This window comes from Myotis lucifugus, unplaced genomic scaffold (assembly GCF_000147115.1).
Source record: "Myotis lucifugus unplaced genomic scaffold, Myoluc2.0 scaffold_109, whole genome shotgun sequence".
Lineage (NCBI taxonomy): Eukaryota > Metazoa > Chordata > Mammalia > Chiroptera > Vespertilionidae > Myotis > Myotis lucifugus.
In genome coordinates, this window is record NW_005871157.1 from 3,310,710 (window position 1) to 3,328,912 (window position 18,203).

General features: G+C 40.1%; 1 protein-coding gene across 5 annotated transcripts in view; it reads right to left on the reverse strand.

Annotated features, from left to right (window-relative positions):
* Window positions 1-692: 692 nt before the first annotated feature.
* CATSPER2 (cation channel sperm associated 2) overlaps window positions 693-18,203 on the reverse strand; it is a 24,166-nt gene continuing 6,655 nt past the window's right edge. The window contains exons 5-13 of one of the 5 annotated variants that reach the window (XM_014459530.2): window positions 9,056-9,228; window positions 8,142-8,297; window positions 7,744-7,868; window positions 6,089-6,267; window positions 5,781-5,880; window positions 5,422-5,478; window positions 2,672-2,862; window positions 2,090-2,156; window positions 693-832 (exon numbers count right to left, since the gene is read on the reverse strand). In XM_014459530.2, the coding sequence (XP_014315016.1) occupies window positions 811-832; window positions 2,090-2,156; window positions 2,672-2,862; window positions 5,422-5,478; window positions 5,781-5,880; window positions 6,089-6,267; window positions 7,744-7,868; window positions 8,142-8,297; window positions 9,056-9,228 (1,070 nt within the window). In that variant the 3' untranslated portion in view covers window positions 693-810. Of the gene's footprint in view, window positions 833-1,988; window positions 2,157-2,671; window positions 2,863-5,421; window positions 5,479-5,780; window positions 5,881-6,088; window positions 6,268-7,743; window positions 7,869-8,141; window positions 8,298-9,055; window positions 9,229-18,203 lie in introns of all 5 variants that reach the window. The other 4 variants (XM_014459529.2, XM_023757587.1, XM_023757590.1 and 1 more) reach the window with 4 other exon arrangements.

The window sequence follows — 18,203 nt, forward strand, 5'->3', positions numbered from 1 at the left end:
TTTCCCGACCAATTGGTACTCATTCCCATTTACTAAGAACCAAGTAACTTTTCCCCTTCCCAACTTGCACCAGGACCTTGAACCATCCAGGGCCATATCCCTTCTACTGCCCGCCCCCTCCCGCACAAAGCACTCCTAAAGTCCTTTAAAATCTCTGACTCCCCATCCCTGGGTGCTGGTGCCATTTTGGGACTCAACCCATCTGGTTTCCAGATGACCTAATAAATTTATAATTATTTACCACTTTTGGCCTAGAGTGTTCCCCCTTTGGTGACCCTAACACTACAAAGTGGAATCACTGTGCTAAGCAATGGCAAGGAAATGGAATAAAGGACTCTCCTTTGGCCCCAGAAACAGGTGAAAACAATATCTGATTGAAGTTAACTGTACAGGGTAGAAGCGATGTTCCTAGAGTAGGCAATGGAAACAGTAGTTCTCGATTAGTGACACTAATAGCTCCTGGAATCTCCTGTGCCCAACAGGAAAGAGACAGTGAAATTAGGACTCTATCAGCAAGCAGAGTTTGCAGGAAGGGTGGGAACCACAGTTATAAAACCAAGGAAAGAGTCAACCTGAGCAGCTATGGGAAGGGTAGAAAGCCAAGGACCATAGGTCCCACTGGCATGTAAACTAACTTTTTCACCTTATCTTATGCCTTTCAATATCCCCTAGGTCTCAGAGATAGGCCACTAAGCAATTATCAGCAGTATTTATTAAACATTTATACTTTGAATTCTCCATTTCAAACTATTCCCTTCAATATCTGTTGCCAAAGATATCGAAGCCATCCATCATTGGCTTCACTTGTCTTCAAGGTTCATCAGTGCCTGCACTGTAAAGAAACAAACTGTGAGACTGGAGAGCAGGGAATATTCAGAACATACAAATGTTTGAAGTCTCTGCTTTTCTGGGTTCTCACACAAATTTTTACTAATGTTTACTTTTAATTAAGCCATGTGTTGCTTGTCAACTATAATTGAAAAAAATTAAGCCATATACACCTGTACTCTTTGCCATACATGCATTAATGAGGATTAAAGAAGCTGCCTTACTATCTTATCTCTTTCATCCTGTTCTCTTCAGAGAACAAGTGAGAAGGCAAGGCTGAGGACAACTGGAAAGAGCAAAATTAACCTTTTAAAGTACATGAATGTCTATTTTGACATCCTGTTCTAAATTCCACATTCCAAAGCTATAAATTTCTTTTAATGCCTCCCTGTGCCCACCACAAACACACATTCTGTTATTTTCACATTGAGTTGATTTCAATTAGGTATGAGGAAGATAACATTAATCCATATTAAGTTGTAAAAAAGGGCTCCTAACTCGGTGTTTACTTCTAGAGGGAAAATTTATTAATCCAAATTAATCTTCAAATGGTGAAATTTCAAGTGAGAAACTTAAGGAAAATAACTCTACTATCTAAATCACATACTTCTCTCTGCCTCAGCTGACACTAGAAGGCACTGAAAGGAAGAGAAGTCTATAATTCATAAACCTCTCTGAGAATTTGAGAGTAGTGGGCATTTGTGGGATTTCTGCTCACTATCTAATCCCTACAGCTATCAGTCATTATATATGCAACCTCAAAAACTTGAGCCTAAGGCCCTACTGCTCAGGTCTAAAATGTGCCTTCAAAGAGAAGAAATGTACAAAAAGGGAGGGTCACCAAAAATGAGTAAGAGCCCACCTTGTCTTAATTCCCAACAATTAGAACACTCTCCTCTTAGGAAATAAGCTATCAGACATGAAAGGGTTTAGGTGTCCCCTACTAAAGAAACAAAATGGCCAGGTTCTCTCTAGAAGAAATCGGAACATATGTCCAGAGTGTAACATGTCAAACCAAGGATTTACCTTTTTTCGGTATGAGGTGGAAATTCAGAAGCTGAGATATCAAAATAGTGGACACCCACTTGCTTATCCTCAGTTATATATGCTACTCCAATTGTACTTAACTCCTGGTCCCTATGACTGCCCCAATTCCATACCTGCAAACTCTTGCAACTGCTTACGCTCCTCTAGGTTATACTGAAGCTTTTCTAGCAACTCAAAATACCGGAAGAGTGAATCTCTAGGCCAAACAACGCACTCATCCTGATCCGTGTCCATCAGCCCAGGCAGATTCTGGTGCACATGGGTCTCCCAGTCCAATTCACCTTAAGAAGATGGAGGAATTCTTCTTAAAAACAAATAGACTTGTGGAAGTTGGAAAAGAACTGGTAAATCCTATGGTGTGCGGGGGAGAAAGAAGGGAGGAAAGAGGTAACAGGAAGCAGAGAGGAAGGTAAAGGGTACATTACTAAGAAACCACTTTTTACAATAAGCAAAGACAGCTACAGCCACACTTATCCAAAGTGAAGCAGAAGTACAGGGAAAATGAAGCACACAAAGAGTAAAATCAGACTGGTAGAGAAAACTGGGAAGTAGATATAGTGGGAGAGCTCTTATTAAGATTGGGATGTCTCCTAGAGAAGTCTGAATTCAATTGGAAGAAACCCCCTGCTGGGTATGGGAGGCTAGGGGAAGCTGAAGGGGAGAAGAAAAAAAAAGGAGACATATATAATACTCTTTGTAATACTTTAAGCAATAAAACAATTTTAAAAAATAGTAAAAAAATAAAGAAAAAAGAAAAGAAAATTATACTGAAAAAAAAAAGAAACCCCCTGCTTACCAATAGAGTCAAATTTTCTGGATTCAGAAGAGGAAAGGAGGGAAGATGAGGAGGAGGAGGAGGAGGAAGAGGAGGACTTTTCTTTTTTTGACCCAAATGCTCTTGAATCTTCTTCAGAGTAACTTCTTTCAGGCTCTTCTTTAGAACCTTCTTCTGATAAGTCCAAAGATTCCGTTTGTCGACTGGTCTTTCTATAAGTAAATGAAGAAATTTTATTCCCTGAAATACATTTATGAGATATAGTTAGCTCTTTCATTATTCTGGTGCTGCCCCTAGCTCTCTCTCTCTTTTTTCTTTCTTTCTTTTTAAAAAAATGTATTTTAATGATTTTTTTTACAGAGAGGAAGGGAGAGGGATAGAGAGTTAGAAACATTGATCAGCTGCCTCCTGCACACCTCCTACTGGGGATGTGCCTGCAACCAAGGTACATGCCCTTGTCCAGAATCAAACCTGGGACCTTTCAGTCCGCAGACCAATGCTCTATCCACTGAGCCAAACTGGTTAGGGCCCCTGGCCATCTCTTAACACTGAGATGTGTTAAGGCTATGAGGGCCAAACTGCTCATTGCATATACAAATTATTGTATAACAAGCCCCAAATCTGAGCTTCAGCACTTCCAACCTCAAATATCCCATGTGCTATATCTGTATTTAGTACCCCTCACCACATAGCTTCTGTGCTCAATTTTACTCAGGCTTCCACATTCCACATACAACCTGATTTTGCCAAGTTCCCCATTCCATAGCCCTATGCCTATAACACCTCAACTATAGCCTTTGCCCCCATGATTCTATCTCTTAATGGTAGAGGGCTCCTGGGCTCAGCTCTTGGTCTTTTATCTTCTCCATCTATCATCACTCCTTTGGTGATCTCATCTGAGTTTAAATGACTACTAAATGCAAATTTAAACCTCTCTTCCAGACCTCATTCCTCAATCCAGTCTATTATATGCAACCTTGACTCACATATCATCACTTGAATGTCTAATAGACATCTCAAATTTAACCAAAACTGAACTCTTATCCATCATATCTCTTCCACCAATAGCCTTCCCCATCTCAGCTAATTCATCCTACCAGTTGCTCAGGCCAAAACTTTGGAGTCATCCTGAACTCTTCTCTTCTATACCACATCCAATCCATCATGAAGTTCTGTTGACTCTAACTTCAAAATACATCTTTTTTCACTGGCACCACTGGTACCACTCTGGTCTGAGTCATTATCACCCCTTGCTTAGAGAGCAGTATCGCCTCCTAACTTATTTCTCTGTTCCTTCCCTCATTCTTCTACAGTCTATCAACATAGAAACCAGGGTGACCCTTCTTAAATGTAAGTCATTGCATGTCACTGCTCTGCTCTGTTCCCCATTTCACTCAGAGTCAAAGTCTAAATCCCTGCAGTGGCCTCCACAACCTTACAGAACAGGTCCTCATTATCTCCTATCGCTCTTCCCCTGCTCACTTTGCTGCAGTCACAACGGCTTCTTTGCTCTTTCTGAAACACATCAGGCATGGACCTTTGTACTAGCTGTTCCCTCTTCCTGGAACACTCTTCCATAGATATACACATAGCAACCCCCTCACCTAATCCAAGTGTTTGCTCAAATGTTACCTTTTCAGTGCAGCCATACCAACTACCTTATTTAAGATTACAATGGATCTGCAACCCCCACCCTGTACTCCAATCCCCCTTAACCTGTCCTATTTTTTATGCTTATTATATTTTAACATATTAATATACTTACTTGATATATTTATTATTTATTGTCTCTTTCCCCTACCTTAGTATGTAAGCTATATGAGAGCAGGAATTATTGTCTTTTTTTTTTAATCCTCACCTGAGGATATTTTTTCCATTGATTTTTTTAGAGAGAGTAAAAGGGAGAGGAAGAGAGAGAAACATCTATGTGAGCAAGACACATTGACTGGTTGCCTCCCACATGTGCCCCAACTGGGCCGGGTGATAGAGCCTGCAACCAAAGTACGTGCCCTTGACCAGAATCGAACCCTGGACGCTTCAGTCTGAGGGCCAGCACTTTATCCACTGAGCCAAACTGACTCCCTCTGGAAGTCCTAGGGGAGAAGGTTCCTTGCTTCTTCTAGCTCTGGCAGTTAGTTGCCTAGCATTCATTGGCTTCTATTGACTTGTGGTTGCATCACTCCAATCTCTATATCTGTCTTCACAATCTCCTCTCATTCTCTATGTCAGTGGTTCTCAACCTTCCTAATGCCGAGACCCTTTAATACAGTTCCTCATGTTTTGGTGACCCCCAATTTCATTGTTACAAATTGAACATAATTAAAGCATAGTGATTAATCACAAAGACAATATGTAATTATATATGTGTTTTCCTATGGTCTTAGGCAACCTCTGTGAAAGGGTCGTTCAACCCCCAAAGGGGTCTCGACCCACAGGTTGAGAACCGCTGCTCAATGTCCATGTCTCCTCCTCTTCTGTATCTGATAAGGACCCTTATCACTGGATTTAGCATCTACCTGGGTAATCCAGAATAATCACATCTCAAGATCCTTAACTTAATTACATCTGCAAAGACCCTTTTCCCTAATAAGGTCATGTTCCCAGATTCTGGGGGTTAGGACATGGGCGTATCTTTTTGGCTACCATTCAACCCACTATGATCAATAGTTACTAAATGAATGAATGCCCTCTCAAAGCCAATTTTCATCTCTGGTTTTCTACCCTCTCCTCCTTCATGTGTGTCTATCCCAGTTCATGTACACACTCCTAACCTGACTTCCACTTTGCTCACGCTTGACCTCAGTCCATCAGGGGACAGGTTTTGTCTCCTGCAAAGCAAAAAACACAGAAGAGTGAAGAGAGTTATACTGAAGCAGGAATTTAATAAAGAAAATAATTCATATCATAAAATAAAGAAAACTAAGTGAAGAGAACAAATTGTGGTAAAGGGGTGAAAAAGAGTAGGGACATCCCCAACAGGAGATAAAGAATCAAGCAACAGTCTAGAGCTGGGGCATTGTAACCCTTGGGCAAATCTCCTGTCACAAGGGAAAGATGGAGTCAAGGCCCAGGGAATGAGATCAGGAAACCTTTGAGAACTAAATTTGGGTTTGAAAATGGAGAGGCAGACCTCTGGATAATCTGCCGCTTGAATATGCTGGCTTTGTGATGAACTTCCATATGTGTCATCTCTTCACTCAGCTCATTCCTGATGGTCTGAAAGTTAGTAACTGACCCAAAGGGCCATTAGGAGTTGAGAATGTGACAAGACCGAGGGAGAGAACTTAGGTGGGGAGAAACCAAGTGAAATATGCATTATAGGCCCCAAGCCTTCCTGCAGTATCAGGTTCTCTCGCTCCATAATCCACCACTATTAGCTTTCACTCTAATTTCTTCCCAGCCACCCCTCCCATCAAGTTTTACCTCTTCTATGCTTACCCATCATTGCTACTATGATATTTCGAAAGATAATGGAACCAAGTAACAACGAAAGGATGACATAGATGCTGCTGAAGGTTCGGCTGACTTCAGGCACCTTCCAGATGTCCTGAAGCAGTGCATACCAATGATCCAGGGTGAAGAGAATGAACACTGTCACTAGGGAATGCAACGGGTCCCTAGAGAAAAAGGTGTGTGTACAGATAAAACAGAAATCTAAACCTCTCAGACAGTTTCCTTCTCACTTTTTTTTCTTCATTCTCATTCATTACTCTTACTAGTAAAGCAACCTAAGAGCATTTCTTTATAGTTAGCTCAGACTCTGGCTACTTTCTACTGTGCTCAATTTTTTTTAGCTAATCATTCTTCAGTTTGAGGTTGTTTTATTAGGTTTTCCTTTATCGTGAATAATTTATGAATTTCACATACTATTCCATTAGTACCTGGTATATAGTATGTACTCAATAAATAGGTACTTCCCTAGCCAGTTTGGCTCAGTGGATAGAGCGTCAGCCTGCGGACTAAAGGGTCCCATGTTCAATTCAGGTGAAGGGCATGTGTCCAGGTTGTGGGCTCAATCCCCAGTAGGGGGTGTGAAGGAAGCAGCTGATCAATGATTCTCTCTCATCACTGATGTTTCTATCTCTCTCTCCTTCTCCCTTCCTCTCTAAGAGCAATAAAATATATATTTTTTAAATAAATAAATAGGTACTGACTGAATTTGTAAAAATTGAACGGACTACCACTTATGTATCATTTTTTGGTAAGCTCATTCTCCACTGCCCTACAGACTTCACCTAACAGAAGAGCACTTACAAATTTAGCAAACATCATTCCTATTTAGTTTGTTGGTATGAACTGATAGGCAAGTAAATGTATGGATTTGTGACATAAACATATGATCCCAAATAATAAATGATAATGAATATATCACAAAAGCTCTCAGAAACCTATTTAAAATTTCCTTCTTAGTCCTCCATAAACAATTTGTTGGAAACATCAAGGCCTGAATCGGATAAATAGGACTTTCCTAACTTGTACTCTTAAAAAACTACTAAGAAAGACCTGAGAGGTGCTGACAAGATTGGATTCCAGTTCATAAATATTATCACCTCTAAATCCAAATTGATTTTCTACTAGTAATCAGTGTTCTCTAGACAAAGATCTTAAGAGGATTCTACTTTTGAATGAATATAGATGTGTGCATGTGTAATCCCTACACCTAGAGATTGGGGAAAAACTAATGAGCATGTTTGAGAGTGACATTTATTACCACAATGTGTGTAAATACTCTGCTAAGTGCTTTAATGCATTACCTCATTTACCCCTACACTCTTATTCTCATTTTTCAAAAGAGGTAATTGAGGCATAGAAACCAGGACTTAACTACTGGAATATACTGCCATTTAAAGATGGTTGATGAAGGTGCATATGAATTTGCAAAATCTACAGCAAATCTGGTAGCTGCCCTGTCCTCAAAATCAGAGTGAATACCACTAACTATTCCTTTACTTTCTCTTTGCCTCTCCTTACTGTGTTCTATTCCAATTTTTTTCAATAGACTATACTTTCTATATTACTATACTTTAGACTAGCTTCCTGGTTTCATGCCCAAATTCTCTCCCCCTACCCAGGATTCTCCCAGTCCTGCCTACGAGAAGAAGTCTTGGTACACCAGGTCCTGGCGAGTTGAACGGGTATAATCCTCGAAGAAGTAGACACCGGCCACAGCAAAAATGTAGAAGAAGATGATCAGCAGCAACAAAAGGAACGTCATGCTCTAGAAGCCACGACTTCAAGTTAGTGCTGGACCAAACAAGGCTGATTTCCACCTATAGCCCAGTCAAGCCCACCCTGTCATCCCCGCAACAAACCCTCACTTCGCCCTGAGCCCAGCCATCTTAGTCCACAGCAGCTTGACCACAGCCCTTTCTCATCCAGTAACAAATCTCAGGATCTTTCATTGCCTTCTTTGTCCCACCCAGACTTGTCTCGTGTAACCCCCATGTTTGTCCACCTTGCCCACCTGGTTTTGCTGCTACAGTCAAATCACCTTAAGGGCCCTGCCCAGGGCCAAAATAATGACTCGAACTTGAGGGATTCGTGTAAAGAGTTTGAGAGACCTTAGAACCCGGCAGATCCTCAGCAATTGGAGCCATGCAGACTGGCCTGCTACCCCTGTCAGCAACACAATCTCAGGAAGCAGGGACTGTAGGAAACACACAGATTATGAGTAAAATATACCCCAAAGCACCCACATAGTTGTTCCTTCGTTATCTGGTTGTTTTTTTCATAGTTCCTTGGGGATTATCCCTTGAATAACATTCTCTGGTGATTGTTTCCTATTTGGTCCTTCTATACTAAATTACTTAAACTCTATACTTCAATTTGCTCAGACATAAAACGGGGATAGCCCTAGCCAATTTGACTCAGTGGATAGAGCGTCAACCTGCAGATGATTCAGGTCAAGGGTACATACCTTGGTTGCAGGGCTCATGCAGGAGGCAACCAATCGATGTGTGTCTCTCACATCAATGTTTCTCTCTGTCTTTCCCTCTCTCTTCCATTTTCCCCCCAAATTAATGGAAAAGTATCCTCGGGTGAGGATTAACAAAAAAAATTAAAAATAAATAAAGAGGGGACAAAACAGTGCCTATCTCACTGGGTTGTTGTGGAGTTCAAATGAGAAAATACATGTGAACAGTGCCTGGCAACTAGTAAGTGCTCAGTAACTGGTAGACATTATTGTTGGGGTTAATGTTGGGGTTAGATTCTGCCTTGCTCCTAGTACCAACTCCTGCAATGAATGAACTTCAGTTTTAAAAGATGGGGCGGGGGGGAGGAAGTTAGGTACATTTCTATTTGTTTCTTCCTGTGATCTAACTATCTTAACTTTTCTTGTCATTTTGATTCACCTAGGCACATTCCTCAGCCCACTAAACTAATCCTCAGGATAGCTATCCTTACCAATATGGTAACAAAAAAATCAAAGACATTCCAGGCATTCTTCCAGAAGAGGGTAAAGCTGGAGAGCCACATAAGAAGGATCTCCAAGATGAAAATAAGTAAAATGAACCAAGCTACCACCTCCAGAGTCAGCTTCAGTGGCCACAGTTCGGTATTTGTGGATTCAAGCAATTCTGTGAGAATAGAGCAAAGGATGAATAAAGGTTAGAGAAGTGGGAAGCTGAATGATAAGAGAATGATCACAACTTGTTATAAACCATAGTTGTGTCCACTGCTATTACACTTTTTAGTTTCTCTAAAAACTGTGGTTGCTTCAACCTGTAAAATACAGGTGTGGACAGAATCAGATATGAAAAATAGCTGTGACTCATCTCTCCTGCTGGTATGGATATGCCTAACAGTTGCCTATTAGTCACTGCCTTCCCACTCTGGGATCACACAAATTCCTCTCTTAACTACCACCAACCCTATCTGCTGTACTGTCAACACCCTTCCCATCTTAAATTTCACAAAGAAGCAATGAGCCTTGAGAATAGATGAAAATGTAGGGCCATGATATATATTAAGTGCTTTATAAGGGATGTAGAAACAAGAAGCCAAATTCATGGGGCATATTGAGTCAGAACAATTGCTTGGTTCTTTGTGTTGTTGTTGTTGTTGTTGTTGGTGGTGGTGGTGGTGGTGGTGGTGGTGTGTGTGTGTGTGTGTGTGTGTGTGTTTTAGAGAAAGAGGTGGTGGGGAAGGAGAAAGAGAGAAGGGGAAACATTGATTTTGTTGTTCCACCCATGCATGTATTCATTGGTCAACTCTTGTAGGTGCCCTAAGCAGGGATTGAGCCTACAACCTTGTTGTAACAGGATGCTAATCTAACCAACTGAGTTACCCAGCCATGGTTATTTGTTAGCTTTTAAAACTTCCCCTTTCTTCTATAAAATTGATTTTGTTCTGCAAAGCAAATAGAATCCTTTACTTTCTTTCTAGAATCCTATTATTTGCTACCTGCTATCCCTTAACTCATTGCCTTAATCTTTCAACCTTCTTCATCTCTTTTATACATTTAGTGAATGTATATCATGCTATTAAAAAAAACACATTGAGATTAAAATAGGCTTAAAAGCTAAAAATTTAATATTTTTCCTTTTGAAACAGAATACTCTGAGAGCCTGCAAATGCACTATGACTGATATGCTTGGCAGTTGATGGAGATCAGAAGAGCATACTCAATCATCCTGAAGAACACAACTACTGTGTAGATTGTGACACACAGTTTTATATCGTTATTGCTTCTAGTAATATTTTTGGCAAATTATATCCATATTTTGTTGGAAATAAGGACTATTCATACTTGTAACGTGTTACTATCCAAGAAAATGAATCAAATCTTCTTTCTTCTCTCTCATCATTCAGAAACAAAATATGAAAATTATAAAAATAAACAACCAATATCACTGTGAAAGTTTTTTTTCTATTTCTTATGCCCTAACACATTTCCATCTACATTTTAACATATATCACATGTATCTATCATATAATACATAATGTTGTAAGCCTGAAACTAATGTTATATGTCAATTATATCTCTATTGAAAAAACAAAGCAAAAAATAGCCTGGCCAATGTGGCTAAGCAATTGAGTGTCGACCTATGAACCAGGAAGTCATAGTTCGATTCCTGGTCAGGGCACATGCCTGGGTTGTGGGCTTGATCCCCAGTGTGGGGCGTGCAGGAGACAGGTGATCAATGATTCTCTCTCATCACTGATGTTTCTCTCTCTCCCTCTCCCTTCCTCTGAAATCAATAAAAAAAATTAAAAAATATTATAGCCCTGACTAGTTTGGCTCAGTGGTTGGAGAGTCAGCCCAAGGACCAAAGGGTCATGGGTTCGATTCCCAGTAAAGGGCATGTACCTCGGTTGCTGGTTTGATCCTCAGCCCCATCGGGGGAGGAAGGCAACCAGTCAATGTGACTCTCTCTCTCTCTCTCTCTCTCTCTCTCTTCATATCCCCCTCCTTCCTCCCTTCCACTCTCTCTAAAACTCAATGGAAAAAAATATCCTTGGGTGAGGATTAAAAAAAAAAGATAGATTGATAGATGATAGATATCTAAATAAATAGATAGGTAGGTAAATGGATATTCAAATACTAAAACAAATAATTAAAAATTCAAAACTCGAATATATCAACTGCATAGCCAAGATGAATCCTTCTCCAAGTTGTTAGAGAAATAAAACTGTTTTTTAAAAAAGTAAAAATTATATAATATATAAAATAAATATATTTGATCCCAAAATCAAACTTAATGTTATTTTAAAATTCATTTGTACACAAACCATATACTTTCTTTAAAAATAGCACAAAACACTTATAAAGTGGCAAAAGTAAAAATTTGCTCACATGATTTTTTAAAAAATATATTTTATTTATTTTTTACAGAGAGGAAGGGAGAGAGATAGAGAGCTAGAAACATCGATGAGAGAGAAACATCGATCAGCCGCCTCCTGCACACCTCCCACTGGGGATGTGCCCGCAACCCAGGTACATGCCCTTGACCGGAATCGAACCCGGGACCCTTGGGTCCGCAGGCCGACGCTCTATCCACTGAGCCAAACCGGTTTTGGCTGTTCACATGATCTTTAAAATTATATGTGTTAAAAACAATATTTAATATGCTAGTCTAAAATATTATTTTTACTTCAACTTGCTTCTTTATATCACATAAAAGTAATTAAGTAATTAAAAGGCCTAAGGAAGCTCTGGCTGTTGTGGCTCTGTGGTTGAGCGTCATCCTATGCACCAAAAGGTCACAGGTTTGATTCTGGGTCAGGGCACATCCCTGAATTGTAGGCGTGATCCCCAGTAGGGATTGTACAGGAGGCAGCCAGTCAATGTTTCTCTCTCTCTACAAATCAATAAAATAAAAAAACACATGGGGGGAAATGGGAGATATTTGTAATACTATCAATGATAAAAAAATATATTTTAAAAAAAAAACCGCCTGGGGTGGGAACCGGGCAGAGGGGAACTATGGGGGGAAAAAAGAGGAACAACTGTAATAATCTGAACAATAAAGATTTAATTTTAAAAAAATAAAACACAAATCATTAAAAAAGAAAGAAAATAAACTAGAACAGAGCAGTAATTCCAACAAATAATAGCTCATAGAAAAGAAAAAGCTGATAAGAAAGTACATTGAGTATTTTATAAGATTAGCTCTGCCAAAACAAAGTCTAAAGTATGGAGAAAAATTATGTAAAACATCTCAATAATTATTTATATTAGTTACATAAAGAAATCACAACATTTTGGACCTATCAAATTAAATAAACTATATTATTAAAATAAAATAAAATAAACGTCTAAGGAGATTTTAAAGATTATATATGCATTACTGGGAAACAAAATTACAAAACAAAGAAAGACTAGAGAGCTTTGATCTAGAAAACTGATTGTTAATATTTTTTTTTCCTATCTTTAACAACATTCTTTGTGTTCTGGAAAATTGTTTTTTAAAAGCCTAAACAGGGGAGAGGAAAATGGCGACCAGCAGGAAGGTAGGGAGGGAGAGAGTGTGAGAGCGCAAGGAAGTGATAGAGGAGTGTGTGGACGTGTGTGGTGTGTGTGTATGAGCTAGGGACAGTTAGATTCTGCAGGTCTTCTAAGGGGCTGCTAAACCGGGCAGTCTTAGGCAGCAGAGTCCCGCTCCCAGCGGAGACACTCCTGGGCGGCCAGCACAGGCACAGCGACCACGCCATCTTGGGAAACAGAGCTGCTTGAGACTAGGATCCTGGCCTCAGCACCACCCAGTCTGATCTCAGACGCATACCAGGACCCTGCAGCCATTGGGGACAGAGACCTGTGACCACAGCTACAGACCTGCTGACACCAAAAGTTCAGAGATCCCCGTGGCAGATCCGTGAGTAACAGAGCCCATCCCCCCTCCCCGCAGGCTCGCGGGCAGCGCCAGAGTAACTAACTGGTAGACCCACCCCTTGCCGGGGCCTAAGCCTGGAAGTGCACGAGCACCTTGGAACTGATCCTTCGCACACTGCCGGGAGCCCTGGGCTGGGAGCAAACCAAAGGCGTGAGCACCGGGAACTGATCCTACACGCACTGCCGGCTTCGGAGCCCTGGGCTGGGAGCAAATGCGCAAACGGGAATTTGTCCGCGTAGCACAGGCCCAGGGACCCCGTTCGGGGCAGGAGGCAGCACCAAGCACCAGTGACTTGACTGTGTTTCTTATCACCTGCGCCTGAGATCCTGACTCCCTGTGCATTCATACTAAGAGCCAGTGAATCCAATTCCTGGTGCAAGGGTACACAGGGACCCTGATTCTCAAGGCGAGGTCGCGAGAAGCAACAGAGACTCTGATACTGGTCTCTTGGGGAACTCTGACTCCTGGTGCATGCTAGGGGGCTCTGGTTTTCAACACGGTGCAGGCAGGGTCCCTGATTCTAAGGCAGGGGTGGGCAAACTTTTTGACTCGAGGGCCACAATGGGTTCTTAAACTGGACCGGAGGGCTGGAACAAAAGCATGGATGGAGTGTTTGTGTGAACTAATATACATTCAAAGTAAACATCATTACATAAAAGGGTACAGTCTTTTTATTTTATTTTAGTTTTATTCATTTCAAACAGGCCGGATCCGGCCCGCGGGCCGTAGTTTGCCCACGGCTGTTCTAAGGGCACGTACGAGGCCACATTGAGCGCTGGCAACACTGACTCAGAGCGAGCCTGGTTCCACCAACAAACAACAACCACACATCTTAGTGTCAGAGCTCTTCAGTGACACTAGGGTGGTGGGAGGCTCCCACTGCACACGGCCCAGGCCCAGGCCCACGCAACCCGACGTTTGAACCATCAGGAGATAATCAGAATGAAGAGACGACACAACACCCAGAGGAAAGACAATGAGGAATCACCAAGAAAGGAAATTAATGAAGTTGAAGCATGCAACATGACAGAAAAAGAATTCAGAATAATGGTTGTACAATTCATTCACCGGATGGATGAGAAAATCAACAACCTATGCAAGAATCAGGAAGAAATGAAAAGTGATATAGCTACAATCAAAAACACCATGGAAAGTTTCAACAGCAGACTAGAAGAAGCAGAGGACCGAATTAGTGAGTTAGAAGATAAGGCAGAGAAACAAGCTCAATCTGAAAAGCAACTGGAGAAAAAAATTAAACAGGAGGAGAGCCTAAGGGAGCTTCGGGACACCATGAAACTAAGTAACATACGCATAATAGGGCTGCAAGAAAAAAAAGAAGAGCAGCAAGGATTAGAAAATCTATTTGAAGAAATAATGACAGAAAACTTCCCAGATATGGGGAAGAAAAAAGTTACACAAGTACAGAGAGTCCCAGGCAAGATGAACCCCAAAAGACCCACACCAAGACACGTCATAGTAACGATGGCAAATGTACAAGACAAAGAGAGAATCTTAAAGGCTGCAAGAGAGAAACAGAGAGTTACCTACAAAGGACCCCCCATCAGATTATCAAACGATTTCTCAACAGAAACACATCAGGCCAGAAAAGAATGGACAGAAATTTACAAAGTGATGCAAAGCAAAGGACTGAATCCAAGAATACTCTACCCAGCAAGGCTATCATTCAAAATTGAAGGGGAAATAAGAAGTTTCACAGACAAAAAAAGGATAAGGGAGTTTATCACCACCAAGCCAGCAATGCAAGAAATGCTAAAGGGACTGGTGTAAAAAGAAGAAATAAAAAGCCCAGAAAGAAAACAGCCACAAAAAAATAGAAATGGCTACAAACAAGTACCTTTCAATAATAACTTTAAACGTAAATGGACTAAGTGGCCTAATCAAAAGACATCAAGTGGCTGAATGGATAAAAAAACATGACCCATACATTTTCTGTCTACAAGAGACCCACCTCATTAGAAGGGACTCACACAGACTGAAAGTGAAGGGATAGAAAAATATCTTTCAGGCAAATGGAAATGAAAAAAAAGCTGGGGTAGCAATACTTATATCGGACAAAATAGAGCTCAAAGTGAAGGCCATAACAAGAGATAAGGAAGGCCACTTCATAATACTAAAGGGATCAATACAACAAGAGGATATAACCCTGATAAACATAGATGCACCCAATGCAGGAGCACCCACATACATAAGAAAACTCCAGGAAGATGTCTGGGGAGAGATCAACAACAATACAATCATAGTAGGGGACTTTAATACACCACTGACATCACTGGATAAATCCGCTAGACAAAAAATCAGCAAAGAAACAGCAATCCTAAATGACTCACTAGATCAGATGGACTTAATTGACATCTTCAGAACACTTCACCCCAAAGCCACAAAATATACATTCTTCTCAAGTGCTCATGGGACATATTCAAAAATAGACCACATATTGGGTCACAAACAAAGTCTCCCCCAATTCAAGAAGATTGAAATCATACCAAGCATCTTCTCAGACCACAAAGGCATAATATTAGAAATAAACTACAATAAAAACAACTCAAAATACTCAAACACTTGGAAGCTGAATAGCATGTTATTAAATATTGATTGGGTTACCAATGAGATCAAAGAAGAAATTAAAAACATCCTGGAATCTAATGACAATGAAAACACAACAATTCAAAACCTTTGGGACACAATGAAAGCAGTCCTGAGAGGGAAGTTTATAGCTCTACAGGCCTACCTCAACAAACAAGAAAAAATGGTAGTAAATCATCTAAATCTACAGCTCAAAGAATTAGAAAGAGAGCAACAAGAAAAGCCCAGAGTGAGCAGAAGGAAGGAGATAATAAAGATTAGAGCAGAAATAAACGACATAGAGACCAAAAAAACAATACAGAAAATCAATAAAACCAAGAGCTGGTTCTTTGAAAGGATAAACAAGATTGACAAACCTCTAGCCAGGCTCACCAAGAAGCAAAGAGAGAGGACCCAAATAAACAAAATCAGAAATGATAGAGGCGAAATAACAACAGACCCCACAGAAATACAAATGATTGTTAAAAAATACTATGAACTTTACTCCAACAAACTAGACAACCTGGAGGAAATGGACATATTTCTAGAAAAATACAACATTCCAAAACTTAATCAGGAAGAATCTAAAAATCTCAACAGGCCAATAACTATGGAAGAAATTGAAGCAGTCATCAAAAAGCTTCCAGCAAACAAAAGCCCAGGACCAGACGGCTTTACAGGGGAGTTTTACCAAACATTCAAGGAAGAACTAAAACCTATCCTCCTCAGACTACTACAAAAAATTCAAGAGGAAGGAACACTTCCAAGCTCATTCTATGAAGCCAGCATCACCCTAATACCAAAACCAGGTAAAGACAACACAATGAAAGAGAATTATAGGCCAATATCCCTCATGAACATAGATGCCAAAATCCTCAACAAAATCTTAGCAAATCGGATCCAGCAGTACATCAGAAAGATCATACACCATGACCAAGTAGGATTTATCCCAGGGATGCAAGGATGGTACAATATCCGCAAATCAATAAACGTGATACATTACATAAACAAATTGAAGGAAAAAACCACATAGTCATATCAATTGATGCAGAAAAAGCATTTGACAAAATCCAACACCCATTTTTGATAAAAACTCTCAGCAAGGTGGGAATAGAAGGATCATACCTCAACATAATAAAAGCCATATATGACAAACCCACAGCCAACATCATACTCAATGGACATAAACTAACACCATTTCCCCTAAGAACAGGAACAAGACAGGGATGCCCACTCTCACCACTCCTGTTCGACATAGTCCTGGAAGTATTAGCCATTGCAATTAGAGAAGAAGAAGAAATAAAAGGCATCCAAATTGGAAAAGAAGTAAAACTGTCCTTATTTGCAGATGACATATTATACATAAAAACCCTAAAGACTCCATCAAAAAACTATTAGACTTAATAAAAGAATCCGGCAATGTAGCAGGATACAGAATTAATGCCAAGAAATCTATGGCATTTCTATACACCAATAGTGAACTTTCAGAAAGAGAGACTAAAAAAACAATCCCATTTACCATCGCACCAAAAAAATTAAGCTACCTAGGAATAAACTTAACTAAAGAGGTAAAAGACCTCTACTCAGAAAACTACAGGACGTTGAAAAAGAGATAGAGGAAGACATAAACAGATGGAAGAACATACCATGTTCTTGGGATTGGTAGAATCAACATCATGAAAATGTCCATACTGCCCAAAGCAATCTATAAATTCAACGCACTTCCCATTAAAATACCAACGGCATGTTTCACAGACCTAGAACGAACTCTCCAAAAATTCATCTGGAATAAAAAACGACCCCGAATAGCTGCAGCGATCCTGAGAAAGAACAAAGTAGGTGGGATCTCAATACCAGATATCAAGCTGTATTACAAAGCCACTGTTCTCAAAACTGCCTGGTACTGGCACAAGGACAGACATATAGATCAATGGAATAGAATAGAGAGCCCAGAAATCAGCCCCAACCAATACACTCAATTAATATTTGACAAAGGAGGCAAGAACATACAATGGAGTCAAGATAGTCTCTTCAATAAATGGTGTTGGGAAAATTGGACAGATACATGCAAGAAAATGAAACTAGACCACCAACTTACACCATACACAAAAATAAACTCAAAATGGATAAAGGACTTAAACCATAAAAATACTAGAAGAATCCAAAGGCAACAAAATCTCAGACATATGCCGAAGCAATTTCTTCACCGATACTGATCCTAGGGCATTGGAAACTAAAGAGAAAATGAACAAATGGAACTACATCAAAATAAAAAGTTTCTGCACAGCAAAAGAAACCATCAACAAAACAAAAAGAAAGCCCACTACATGGGAGAACATATTTGCCAACATTATATCTGATAAGGGCCTAATCTCCAACATTTATAGGGAACTCATACAACTTAACAAAAGGAAGATAAACAATCCAATCAAAAAATGGGCAAAGGACCTAAATAGACACCTTTCAAAAGAGGACATTCAGAAAGCCAAGAGACATATGAAAACATGCTCAAAGTCGCTAATCATCCGAGAGATGCAAATCAAAACAACAATGAGGTACCATCTCACACCTGTCAGAATGGCCATCATCAACAAATCAACAAACAACAAATGCTGGAGAGGATGTGAGAAAAAAGG